The 14,525-nt window shown below is 32.8% G+C and overlaps 1 protein-coding gene across 4 annotated transcripts in view; it reads left to right on the forward strand.

The window, feature by feature from the left end:
* Positions 1-14,525, forward strand: part of LOC128998002 (synaptotagmin-7-like) — an 800,371-nt gene that overhangs the window by 109,717 nt on the left and 676,129 nt on the right. For 3 of the 4 annotated variants that reach the window (XM_054423907.1, XM_054423908.1, XM_054423909.1), the window contains exon 2: positions 11,940-12,061. The exons of the other annotated variant lie outside the window; for it this stretch is intronic. In XM_054423907.1, coding sequence (XP_054279882.1) covers positions 11,978-12,061 — 84 coding nt within the window. In that variant the 5' untranslated portion in view covers positions 11,940-11,977. The remainder of the gene's footprint in view (positions 1-11,939; positions 12,062-14,525) is intronic. 4 annotated transcript variants of the gene reach the window in all.

Raw genomic sequence — 14,525 nt, forward strand, 5'->3', positions numbered from 1 at the left:
TGTATACTCCAATTAAATTAAAGTACTTTAAATATAATATTTCTAGAAATAATTTAATGGTAAATAAGTAAACTACTCATATAAATTACGAACACGTCCTACAATACATTCAATGTAAGGGGAGTCCTTATACTTTTTGACAATAATTTGGAGTTTGGTTATAGTTTGAAGCAAATAACTACAGGTACAGTAAACTATAAAATTATGCAATAATTCCATATAATAAGTTACATAGAGGATTTATGTTTTATATATTTTCTACCAGCCAACCATAAACAAAATATGTCTATGATATTTGAATAGTTTTTAACCTAACCCATTACTATGAAAAACTTTACAAACAAAAATCAATATTGATTTGAGATTTAATTGATAATTATTTAAAAATTAAACTTTGAAGGCTGAAAAAAGTAGCTTATTTTAAGATATTTCATTAAAAATGTTAGATACAGATGAGCTCAGGCGATAACGGTGTCAAACAATACAAAATGAGCGATAATAAGTATTAAACAGGCAAAGTAGCAACGAACTTTGACCTGTCACAAAGAGCAAAAGTCATTTGACTGCTGAAAGTAGTTCACCTTAATTTACCCCGCAGTTTAGCTGTTCAACTTCCTAGAATTAGGATATTATAAAAATTTTTCAGAGCTGATATTTTTATCACCACTTTGTAAAGTTGTAGGTTGTAAAGTGTTAATATATTAACTAATAATAGCCCTTTCAATGGATATTAACTTTCTACAATTCCTTCTGTTACAGAATAGTTTTAACAATGCACGGGTTTATAGATATCATTTTATTAAAATGAATAGTTTATGTTGTACACATTCACATGTCTCCCTTCCAAACTCAATCAATCGTAATTGCATTTCAGAAATATAATATTAAATATTTATGAATACTAAAAATACTCGAAAATTGGGTCCCTGCAAAGCAAAGATAGCGTGTAGGCACCACGTCAGAACATTAATAGTAGTTTACGCAACGATTGCATAAAGATAGTGTTAACGAAACTAATTACACCACTAAACAATTAAATTGGCCTGAACAGCTGATTAGTTGAGTTCGAAGCATTACAATCTTACTTTTTCTCTCTCAATTCTTAAACGTCATTGGTCGTTTTGTTATGAGTAAGACTATGCTGTTATGCAAGTTAACAATGCTGTTATAAGAGTCTTTTCAATTCTAAGAACTGAACTGAAATGGCCACTTAAAAAAAACAATCGTAGGTACTAGTAGTTTACGCAACGATTGCGTAAAGATAGTGTTAACGAGAAAGGCTCGTGCCTTAAAAACTTCTATAAGTGTCGTAAACACTATTTATGCGATTTGCGTACACCACTTTACCCACGACAGTGTGTTAATAAATAACAATCACTACTCATAACTTCTAAGAGAGGTAATGTTTTTGTTTATAACCTCTCATTGCCACTGACAGTGATGCAACGAAACATTTTACTGAACACTAATTGCACCACTCAACAATTAAATTGGCCTGAATAGTTGATTAGTTGAAGTTTGAATCATTACAATTTTACTTCTTCTCTCTCAATCCTTGAACCTTATTGGCCCATTACCTGTGTTGTTATAAGTAAAACTATGCTGCTATGAAAGTTAACAATGCTGTTATGAGAATATTTTCAGTTTTAATAACTGTACTGAAACGGTAATTTTATACCTTTTATAAATCGTGTTGTTTAGTGTTTGAAAGAATAATTATTTATGCATTATAGAAACTTTAGGAAATACATAATATGTAACACGAGCGCAAAGTTTCTTTGCTCTACATGAGAGAAATGTTTACGCACGAGCCGCAGGCAAGTGTAGAAAGTTTCTCGAGTGTAGCCACTTCGCACAGTACCTACACAAATAACTATTTTCAATCTGGGGATGGCAATATCCGTATTAAGAATATACCGGTTGAAGTGGCTATGTTCAGTGCTAAGAAAATATACCAGCATTATTTTTGGAAATGTATAGGATGAGGGATCTTACAAATAGTAGTGTAGTACGGACATTTGTAGTACAATAAGAGGTTGTAAAACTGTTTCATATGTGAGAATAATGAATTGGAGAATAAAATAAACGTGTGCACAATAAACACTGCATAACTAATTACTAAACGGTGGAACTCTATTTAGTACTGAGCACGTACATGCATTTTATTAGCTTAGGTAATGTTTGTTGACATCAAACAGAACCTTTTAGACGGTGATAAAATACTACACTAAAATATTTCAAAGAAGTCACACACTAAATCTACTCAAACGCCAAACACACTACAACACCGCCCCGAGTGTGCATTCTCAACCGTATATGTTGGTAGGTCATTATTGGGCCCTTAGATAGATAGTCATGCATTTAGTTTTATTATAATTAACAATTAGCCTGTTCCGATCAAACCAACACCTTTCCATGAGCAGACCTCTCTCAGCTGCTTCATATACTTCCTCCCACCTCTCCTTGGAATAGATTAACTGTATTGTCTGCGTATTGGTAAACGTTTTTATTGGGCAGGTTTAAATATCCAATGTTCCATAAATGATCTTTCTAGGTGAACTATTGCATCACAATATAGATAAAACTTTATATCTGTTGTCTAGTTTTCAAACGAAGTTATTGGATATTACATATATATCTTAGTAACTTGACGTTTTAAGTAGTAGTGACCGATAAATTTTGTCAAAATCATTAACCAAGACGTTAAAATTGAATATTATTTCTTATTACTAACAGCTTCATGGATTAATTTGGTAAATATTTTTATTTGCCTACATATTTACACCAATTTTACAGTTTAATTACAAGCTGTGAAATGTTATGGTAATAATTGAGAATAATACTGAGTGGAATACCTAAAGTAACAACAATTAAAATACAGTACATGCAAAGAAAATTGATAATTAAATAAATAATGAGAATATACAGGTTGGAAAAAGTCCCGGGACGGTTAAATATTCCAAAACGTAATATTTATAGAGCTTTAGAACTTGGTACACAGAGACTGGGCATTAAGATCATTTTAAAACAATATTCCAGGATCTGCCACCTCTTCAGGGGGACGGCCCGCTAGGAGTCGCCAGTAAACTGTGTGTCTGTGTACCATGTTTTAAAGCTCTATCCTTATTAAATTTTGAAATATTTAACCGTACCGGGACTTTTTTTTAGAGTTTATTGTTCACTTTTTTACCGCGTATACAACTAAATAAATGGCACATGGACTGACCGTGAGAACAATAAATAATATTGATAACAATAAAATAACAATAAACAATGTGGAATATTTAGTGTAAATAACAATGGCGACAAGCCAATACAATGAGAAACGGTACATGCAATGGACAGAAAATGAAAACAGTGCGTCATAAATAGATCTGTTTCTTCATAACCTACATGTTTGTTGAGCTAAAATGGTATTTTCCATTAGACATTTGTTTGCAATAGAATTTTAATATATTTATCGAAGGTAACAAGTGTAGTTTAACATGAATTCTGACATTTGATCAGATATAGAGGAAACAGCAAAAGATTACTTTAAGCAGTCACAAGGCGGTTTGGGAGGGTCTAGTTTAGCTAGTTTTGTGTTTCTTACTATACCACTCAGTATTAATACCGTAATACTGTACAAGTCTTTAAACAATAACACTCAGTTATTCAAACATGTCAGCTTTGCTAATAGTTCATATTTGAGGTTAATTTCTCAACCTTAAAGCTTTATTTTTATTGTCTATCACTATATCCTTCCATAAGTTCACACTCGGTCGTACTAATAAAATATCGATAGATTAATCATGAATATCGATAAGATAAATATAGATTATTAAAAATAGATCTATCGAGATTTATCCAGATTAGAAAACGATCAATGCTGTTTGTTAAATGGCTAGATGCATACTCCCTTGTTTTATTTATTTCACTGTTATTCTTTTATATGCTATGGAATCGTGCGATGGGTAAAATTAATATAACAGATCCAAAAAAGTCCAACATCTCTTGATAGAGCCAGTATTACTGATAAAATTTCCTTGATAAAACTTATCACCATAAGTTATTTTCTTGTTAGTTTTTGTCTCCGCCATTCAGTGCATGACATAAACTTGCTACCTCAAGTAACCTTAACTGGCTCCAAAGTAACTTGTTGGACTTGCTTTCAAAGGCTTAACTTTAAGTTAATTATACGTTCTCCTATCCTAAACCACATGAGGGTCTCTTTATGAAAGCCGCAAGTAAAAGTTTCTTCATCAAATAAAACATTAATTAAAAACACTAGTTAAAATTGATCAAAGAACATGATAGTAATATAAATATAAAATAAAATTTAAGATTTTTTTCAATAATGTGAAAATAAATTGAGAAAATATACACAGGTACGACATATACTCCATTCAAATAAAATATTTATTGTCGAAGTGATTTGGCAATGCAAATACATTTACATAAATTTATTTAAACTCTTACTTCTAGGGAAAACAATTTGGTAGTATTAGTGTTGAATGTGAGCCTATCTGTTAAATTACCCATAGTGACAAGCAAAAATGCCCAAAAGTCAAGTTCAAGGGTATTTACCACAACAAAATTACTTCAGCATAATAGTGCTTGAATGAGACCTTGGGGATTCTCGGCGACGGTGCGTTCCACCACTTCAAAAGTTTCAAAATACAGTTTCATAATTATATTTTTGTGTCCAGTGTGTGAGTATTATTCTGATGAAACAATCTAAACCTTACAGAAGAGGTAAACTATAAGAAGGAAGGGAAAGGGTTATGTTCGTTTCTTTAGGGGCCATTTTTCGGAAGAGGAACTATAGCGTAACCTCCTAACTCATCGGGATTTAACTAGTAAAGCCCGGTTGGCAGATTCAAAACAATTTACTTGCATATTTTTCTTCATGATTTAATTGCATGTTAATGCATTTGGATATTTGCCTCGGATGCACCTTTTTTTATCCAAGCTCATGTCCTTAAAATCCGTGTGGTTATTTTAGTAGGGTTTAAAAATCTAAAACCTATGTTACCTTCTTAATTTAGTTTTAATCTAAAAAAAACAACAGTTAATTGTTTTTTACAGTTAGTTTTATTATCAATAGTGCTAATCCAATATAAAAAGAATTACTCAATTTCCTTCAGTTGATTTTGCCAATTACTTTTGTATTTAAAAAGGGCAATTTAAAAGGGGAGTTGGATTTTAAGTGAAGTGTAAAATTTCTTGGTCTATTAGTAATAAGTAAAATGTTAATTATTGGGTGGTGAAAGTAGGTATATTGAATCCTCTCCCAATGAACTGTCAAAGCTTTAGGGGTGGATGCTGCATTTATAGGCGTTAAACATATTTCCCTATATCTAATCGAATTTGGTATAGTGTATACTAAAACAAGTATAGTATATACAAAACAAGTATAGTATATACAAAAACAAGTATAGTATATACTAAAACAGCCGTATCATCTTTAGCTTGTCAGCCCAAAGTCATTTAGAACCCTCTAGGTCACATTCAGGTAGTCAGACCATTCGGTAACATTTTGAGGAGTAACCTGTCTCCTTGAAGCGAGTGCTAGTGGTCTGGTGTTATACATTTTTAATGTGGTAACTCCAGCACATAAATCACAGTTTTGTTTGTTTTTCTTATTTTTTGTTATTTTAAAGATTTAAGACAAAAATTAAATTAAAATGTGCCTAACTATTTCAACAATTAAAAAAAACATTCTTCAGACATCACAATGTAAGCTTTTGTGAAATTGGTAAATATAACGGAGGATTTTAATTTATACTTTATCTACTTTTACTTTTGAGATCTTAGCAAATTTCTTCAGGTTGGTTTCTGTAAACTCAAAACGTGGTTATGTTGTAGCATTGAGACAAATTTATTTATTTTGATATCACTTATATACTTGTGAATATTGACGTTGGCGATTATTATTTATCATAATATACAGTGAGGAATTTACATTTGCCAACATGCAAATCCTGACTGTACAACATTGCTTGTCATGATGTGTTTTTAACGAATTGTATATTTCAACATGACTAAAACAAAAAAGTGTATTTTTTATACTCTTCTAAAGCAGCTGTGCCTGATCTTTAAAGCCTTACCAAATTTCACTCAAGCAATATTTTGTAATATTTATAACTTTTCGTAGTTATAATAACATTTTTCTCATAATATTTATAATATTTTGCAACAAAGGTACTAGTACTTCAAAAATTATTAGGACGCATTGTCCTAGCTTATTGTAACCTGATGATAAAGCCCTAAAATGCTAAGAAACGAAGAAAGAACAATATTTGTAATGAAAGCAACTGGGTCAAATGTCAGCCTTAGCTCATTTTAGATTTTGCTAATGATTAATCAGGTTCCAGGACACGCTATCCTTTATGATCTACCCAGAACCTCTGATGGTGTTATTCAAACAATGTATACAGCAAAGCCACTCCTTTAAAACTATGACAGATTCTATACATGATATTTCAGAGAGGTTTCAAGAGTTGTTTTTATTTAATTTTTTTTCTCTCAAATATTTTTTTGTAAATTGGCATGCACAGTTGGAAGACTAAATGAATAATTAAATCAGAGTGCGTAGAGTTGATTTAATTTGAATTTATTCTGTATCATTATGTTTTATTCAAGGAATTGACTTTTAAAAGTATTCAGTTAAATATCAGATTGATTATGTCAGATATAGCTCTTTTTCCATAGTTTATTTGTGGTAGTATATAAGTTCAGGTAATATGAGGATATACCTTTCATTTAGTTCTTGAAAATATTTAGTTACATAGGGCCTAAGCAGCTGTCCCTGAAGAATTAAGCATCTAAAGAGTTAAATTATTTATTAATGTGTTGAGTCCGAAAACCATTTTGTCCTTTAACTTATATTCTAAAAAAAAAACATATCTTTATATAGCAGCAACAACTTTGTTTTTAGAGAACTTCCCATATAGGCTATTACCGTAGGTCTCATGGTAAGAACCCGACCCGGGACCGATTTACTTTTTTGTTTTGAGGTCCTCAGAGGCCAAAAACACCCTCATTCATTCATATATATATAGTACATGTCCGTTAGCTTGATAACTAGAGCAAAAAATGATCAGATTTTGATAAAAAATTGTACTAACGCGTAAACCTACATTTACGCAAACAAGTTCACGAACCAGCACGATCATACTATGGGAACTGGGGGTTTCTGGGGGGTTTTATGGGGTAAAAATTGGGTTTTCCCAATTTAACCCTAAAACCAAACAAAAAATCAGAATATTTTTCCGAAGCATTTTGTAGAGTCAAAAATAAAAGAACTAACAGTGTACACTAAAGTATTGCTGTATGCCTAACGGTTATGAAGATAATTAAAAAATATTAAAATTTTAAATTCCCATGTTATGCTTATAAAGAATAAATAAACTGTTGTAGTTTGCTTGTTTATGGATATATTTAAACCAAATTTGGAAATTTTGTTTATTTAATACTAAGCTATCGATTGCAATAAATAAAAACACATCCCAATATCTTCCCTGTAGCAGCAAACCTAAGTAGTAACTAAATTAATGTTAATTAAATAGGAAATAAATCTGACAATTTTAAGGAAATGCTTAAAAATAAATCTAGCCAGGTAAATTGAAATTCGCTTAGTCTGCATGTTCACTGTTGCGGTAATTTATATTATATTATTGTATAATATAGTATTGATGTTATTTTATTGTATTTTATATTATATACATCCCAAGAGGCTAAAATCTTCATAATGACGTTTGAAAAATATATAAAAACTCAATGTTGAAACATTTATAGGTAAATACTCTAATTCTGAACATAACGATTCTAAGCAATTTACATACGATATAAATTGAAAGGCATTATTGATAGTGAAAAGTAAACAAAACAAAGAAAGTATTGATCAAAAAGGTCAAAGGACAATGCTGGCCATGACAAAAGGTCAATTGCTGTAATTCAAGTCCCCGACTCGTATCAATGGTCACCAGGAAATGCTAATTCCTTGTGTTTTAATAAACCAAAGGATAAATTATTTTAATGTGTTCCATATACATTATACATTTTATAGAGTTTTATTTGTGATTATTAGGTTTAAATATAAAATATTAGTCCTCTTTAACACAAAGTAAGAATTTTATAGATTTGTAAATCTTCTAAGTCTGCAATTTCATGACTGTTACTCCCGACTTTTAGTACATAATACCAGCTTTTCATGTCTTAGGATTATTTCATGCTGCAGATAAAAGAGAATTTAAAATGCTTGCTAGAAGTCATATTAATCAGCACTTACTTTTACTTGCCACACATAACACTGCCGCGGCACACACACTGCTGGATATCTTAGCTATCAGTGGTCCATCCCTAAGCACACATCACGTTCAAGTTTTTGCCCCAGGACTTACTATACAAGATAATTAATTCCCGAAAAAAAATTGCCCATATTCCATACATAGACTTTTGTAGACTTAAGCCGGATTTTCCTAGGCGCGGAATCGGCAAGCGGAGAGAGGAACGCGGAGAGCGGACTCCACTTGTCAAAAGGCAATTTAATGTTACTGTTTTCCTAGAAGCGGAGCGGAATGCCATGTTAATTTCAATTCCACTCTCCGCGTTCCTCTCTCCGCTCGCCGATTCCGCGGTTAGGAAAACCCGGCTTTAACCTTAATTGCTCTGCTTTGGATGCATCTACTCTACGTTCGATGTAATTTTTAATGATTCTGGTGTACGTTCAATAGTTGAATATTAAAATTTTCTCATTTCTGATCTCTGAATTTAACACTACCCAGTCGTATGTTAAAGAGTTTCTAACCATATCCTCCTTGGTTAAATTATACTCTCTGACAACTACAGAAAGATAGATATGCCACATTTCGTAAAGTCTAGAGCTCTAAACTTTCTGATTACTGAGCCTGTTACACAAATTCCAGAGGCTAAGCCCAACAAACCCAACAACACATTAAAACCATAAAGCCAGGTATTATTATACTTTTTTTCAGAAACGATGGTTAAAAATTAATAAGAACTTTGGTAGGCCTATCAACTAATCTGAGAATGTATACAAAATATCCATATGTTTCGATGCAATTAGTTTGCGTGTGAAGTTACTCCCATAGGTTCTGCAAGATCCTTTTACTCTGTTGCCGATATAACAGCCGGACGGACTACTTGATAGGCTAGTGAACTAGTTTTTTTCCTCAGTTAGTGAAGCTGAGGACTACTTTGACCACAGGGAATTCTGAGAATGACAAGTAAAGCAGTCTGTGCCAAATTATATTCTTATATAATTTTTTAAAGAAACTCTTAACAGATACTTTCCCGGTACTTAAATCGATTTTAAATGATCATTAACTACTTATAACGTCCACTCTATGTGTAAATGTGTTATTTTTAGCCCAGTGCGGACAATTTCTACTCTCCATTTGACTACAATTTATTTGACATAATTCCAATTCTTTTAAAGGTTATTCCGTCTTGAAAGTATAGTACATAATGAACTCTTAGTTTTGTTTTTTTTTTGGTTTATAGGAATTTCAATTTGGATTTTGCACCAAACATAGTACTACCTTTGCTTTGTTTAAACTTATAGATGACATATTTTAGATGGTCTCAATGTTAATCCCATTTGACTTCTAAAATGCGTTTGACTGCGTATAACATTCTCTTTTACTCCCCAAACTGCACTTGGCTGGTATTTATGATAAGTATGTTGACGTATTGTGTCCTACATATCTGATAGTGGGCAGTAGGTCAAAATTAGTGACAAAAATTCAACTAGAAGCAGATTGTACCGCTCAAGTATCTGTTCTTGGTCCAGTACTGTTTTCAATTTTAACTCAATGACATCACAGAACACATCAAACACTCACACTACCATCTGTATTCTGATGACTGACAGATTTACTCCCACTTCAATGTAGACGAGATGGATATTGCTGTGTGACTTCAACATTGAAATTGAATCAAAAACTCACTGGGCCACAAACAATGGGCTAAAACTCAACATTGACAAAAGTAAAGCGATGAATAATGGCTACTCCAGACTAGAGAATATAATCAGCCTACTCACTGCACTACGACCTAACTTTGACGGGATGGATCCCACGGTCTGCAACGAAGTGAGAAACTTGACAAAAAATAAAAACGCAAGAATCAGTAATTTTAAATCCTTGTAAATTTGTAGTTTCATTCTTTTATAGGCTATTAATTTTACTTTCACAGTTTTATAAAACCATTATTATTTTGTTTTTGCTGATTGTTTACCAGTCTCATCACTCATTATACTCCTCCTTTATTTAATTTATATTCCCATTTCAATTCTTACATTGACATAGCTTTTAGTTAATCTCTATCTCTATTTACTGATCCACGACAATTAATCACTCAATGGGGCACAGCTGGCCTAGTAGTTATAACGCGAACTTCTGTCCATGAAATACTGGTCCCAGTCTCGTTAACTTTGAATTACCAAGTTATTGTTGATTCCGATTACCAATAACTTGGTTATATTGTGATAATGCTGAACAAGGTAGTTTCATGCCCAATTTTAGCTGTGGACTCACCTACGAAGATAAAAAAATGTTGATCAAGTAAATAGATTTTTTATATTCTGTAAAAATCATACGGTTACCAGGTTTTTTTTAGGGAGAGGTGGGATAATGCATTTATGCACACAGGTGGCTAGCCTGTAGTGTGGGACTCCAACGGGCTTAAGGCCCAGAGACTACCCACTAAAAACCTCCTCTACTCTTCGGACACTAGCCTGGGAACACGTGTCGCACTTCATCAGAACTAGGCCGAGTTTGCCTACGCCCGAGGGGCTTACGCCGTGTCTAGCCGTTTATTTCTTATAAAATCTAGACTGTGATCCGATCTAGATCGTTCTTTTTAGCTTGAAGGACATTCCGGACAAAGTGCGACCAACAGTCCCAGTTGTCCTCACCCTTCAGCAAGGTTGCACAAATCGATTCAACCGACAGCACCCCAAGATGTTGAATGGCCTCCTGGCGAAGCATATCCCATTGTGGACAGCGGAAAAAAGTGTGTTCCGCATCGTCGGGAATGCATGGGCAGTAAATGCAGTCAGGTGAATTCGTTTTGGCCATCAAGTGCAGGTACGACTGAAAATAGCCGTGACCTGACAAGAACTGCGTGAGGTAATAGTCAACCTCATCGTGCGGCCGTTCCACCTACGGTTGGACCTGTCTGATGAGTCTGGCAGTCCAACGTCATCGAGTCTCCCTTTCCCAGCTTTCGTGCCACATCTGAAAAGTGCGGGAGCGCTCTTCCGTTCTTGCAGCGTCCTTTCCGATGTAGGTAATTCATGATGTCTCTGGTAGATTGTCTTCCTCTCCGCTGCCAAGAGTTTGACAGGGATAACTCCAGCAATCACCAAAACGGCCGGTTCGGACACCGTACGGTACGCGGAAGCGACCCTGAGTGCCGCCTGACGCTGCACTCGTGCGAGCCTCGACCTCGAGCCTCGAACGGTTACCAGAATGGAAGTAGTAAGGGTCATAAACATAGACTAATTATGTGACTATAGGAAAATATAAATAAAAAGTTAATTAAAAAAATTAAAATATCATTTAAAATCCAAAAATAAACTATACCTTATGCCAAGACATTTTTTTTACATTCGAGCTTGTATTATTATTTGTAATGCTTATTATCCATGCCAATTCTGTTCTAATATTCTTGGTGAACACTTTCCACTTAAGCCATACGCCTTGCTTTTCAGTACCTTGAATGTTACAGTAAGATGTATCCAAATGAACAATTTAATTCTAGCGTGACCTTATAATCTCTTAATATCGTTGGTATGTGCAATGTTACAAACATCCATATTTTCTCTATGAAAACTCGTGTAAAACTACTAAAAATCTAACGACGATGAGCTCGGACCAAGGACATGCCTAAGGTGTGCATTGGGCTGAACGTTCTTGGTTTGTCATTTTCAGAGCAGTTACCAGCACTCAGGTGTTTTCCTCTGAAGGTGATGGGAGTGCTCGATAAGAGCGATCAAAGCTCCCGTTCAGAGCAGCTTGACCCTTCTAAGCCCCTCATCGATGGAACTCATATGGTAAGTCCCTGGATTGATCATTTTGAATCTAATGCTAGGTATTGTTTATGCATTTTTGTGATAGGAGAATTTAAATATAATTAAACATATTATATTATTACGGTGTGTAAAACTGGGATTACAAATGATGTGTGATGAAAATCTGATATGTTTGTTGGAAATTCCCATATAAGAGAGTTTGCTCACTGGGGAAGTTTAAACTAAGACTTTATTTTATTTGATTTTATTTGATTTTATTTGATTTTATTTTATTATTCATAATAGCTGTTGGCAGCAAATTGTGTTGCTCTCTTGAATATCATATTATTGTTTTATTAAAATTTCACTTGAGCTTTCTTTGAAAAATATATTTTTGGCAGTCACTTTTTAAATACATAAAATACATATATTTCAAACACTGTATTACAATTTTCCTGTTTTCCATTTTTTTTACTGATAAACACCAACCAACCAACCAATTCCCCTCAAGGTCTCCGTTAATAAGCAAGGGCAGTTCACATTCCAGAAAATTTAAAATTCACCCGGATACTGGATGGACTATGTGAATCACTAATGGTTAAAATTATATGATTTCTGGCAAATGCGTACTCAGGGTTGTAGCTTGAAACAAACTTTGTGTCAATTTAAATCATTCAAACCCATTTTAGAGCGAACAAACATAAGACATAAGAATTAAGCCTCGGTTAAGTCTATGTTCAGGTATTGCCCTAAGAAAAGGCTACTCGTAAACAAAATTAAAGCTTACATAATTTGTTGACCCTAGACATGTGACAAAACCTCTATTACGAGAGGTCACTATTATTTAACAGTTTTTGAAAATATCTTATTGCTTAAATACCACACATACTCAATGACACACATGGATATGATTGATTCCAAACGTAAGAGTAATGATCATTTTAAGATGAATATCAGTTCAGGATGTTATATATCTTTTAAAGGTTAGCAAAGGTGACTTAACATTAAAAGGACTTATTTATCTACTTACAATTCATAATTAGTGTAAACAGCATTTTAAAATTTTGTAAGGAAATTCCATTGAAATTCTTTGGGACTCTGAGTCTGTTTATCGGGATAACTGGTTGTTAAGGGCTCTCTTTGTCATTACAATTATTCATTATTACAATTATATATTTATAGAATAAAGGTTGTTATATGGAAAAAATAATAATACGTACTCTTATTCATAAAATAGCATACACTCTTATAAAATCTAATTAATAAGTTACGTTATTTTGTATACAAACTATAAATTGTCCATGAAAGTGATCCAAAAATTAAATACTGCTTCCATAAATGAATATTTAGTTACAATTTAAGAATCTTAATTTCAAAGCCTAAACTAAAAATAAACGACATAACATTTTCTAAGAATTGTTTGTCTCACACAAAATAAAACTATTGGCAGGTGGTAGCCTTAGTCAGAAAGCAATAACGGGTGAACCTATGTCAATCACAATTATGCTTCATTAGGTGTGCATTGACGCAGCTAGCATAACCATTTTGAGGTAATGTGGGATGATATGAAACGGAGCATTAATGATTCAATAACTCAAATAATATTGTTAGGTATGATAGTTTACCTGTTTTCAAACATTCTTTTGTTAATGATAATAAGCTTTACAATTATATCTACTTTTGCATTCGATCTCAATTTATAATAAAACCCTCATTTTAAAAACCATTGTCTGTATTTATAAGAATATGCGGTTGCTAACCATGATGTTAGATAGTGGTAAAAAATTAAATGATACTTTGGAAATAGAGCCATAATTTCCTTTATGACATTGAGACAAAACTATCTCGATTATTAATTTTAACATATTTGATTCTGTTAAATTTAGCATCCATAAAATCCAGACTTTTTATGTTCTTCTTCATGTTCCTGTTTATTTTCCCTAACCACTTCAGTTTAAAGGTCATTAATACTTAAATAATCTCTAAAATAATGTTTAAGTGTTATAAGATGGAATATAAGAATTTGGAGAGTTGTATTAACAGTTTTTTAAGGACCGATTTAAGGGTTAGAGTCATTGATAGGAATCACACAACATGTAAAATCAAGATAAAAATTCTAACTAACTAATTGATCTTGCTTTGTTTTGGTTTCTAAGACTCGTCGTGAACTAAAAAGATTAGTAAATCTGACTGTCAAATCAAATTTAGTTTAGATTTTACTTATTTCAAAGCTATATAATACTAAGCCTTCACTAAGCCTTTTCATGATATTTATTGAAATTAAGGATTCTAAGATCGATAAACAATAAGCATCAATCTAATTAGATCCTCCATTATCGTGATCTTTAAGAATTTTTAAGAAAGACTGTGATTTGGACAGTTTTGATATAAATTGGTCTCAAGTTTCTATTTTACAGTTGATGAACCATATTGTATGATGTGTAAAATTCAACACCATAGTTAAATAGATACCCCCGCCGCAGCAAAACTGTCGACTAAGCGAATT

Source organism: Macrosteles quadrilineatus, unplaced genomic scaffold, assembly GCF_028750875.1.
Source record: "Macrosteles quadrilineatus isolate MER2022 unplaced genomic scaffold, UCM_ALF_1.0 Scaffold_7__1_contigs__length_78375512, whole genome shotgun sequence".
In the NCBI taxonomy this organism is placed as follows: domain Eukaryota; kingdom Metazoa; phylum Arthropoda; class Insecta; order Hemiptera; family Cicadellidae; genus Macrosteles; species Macrosteles quadrilineatus.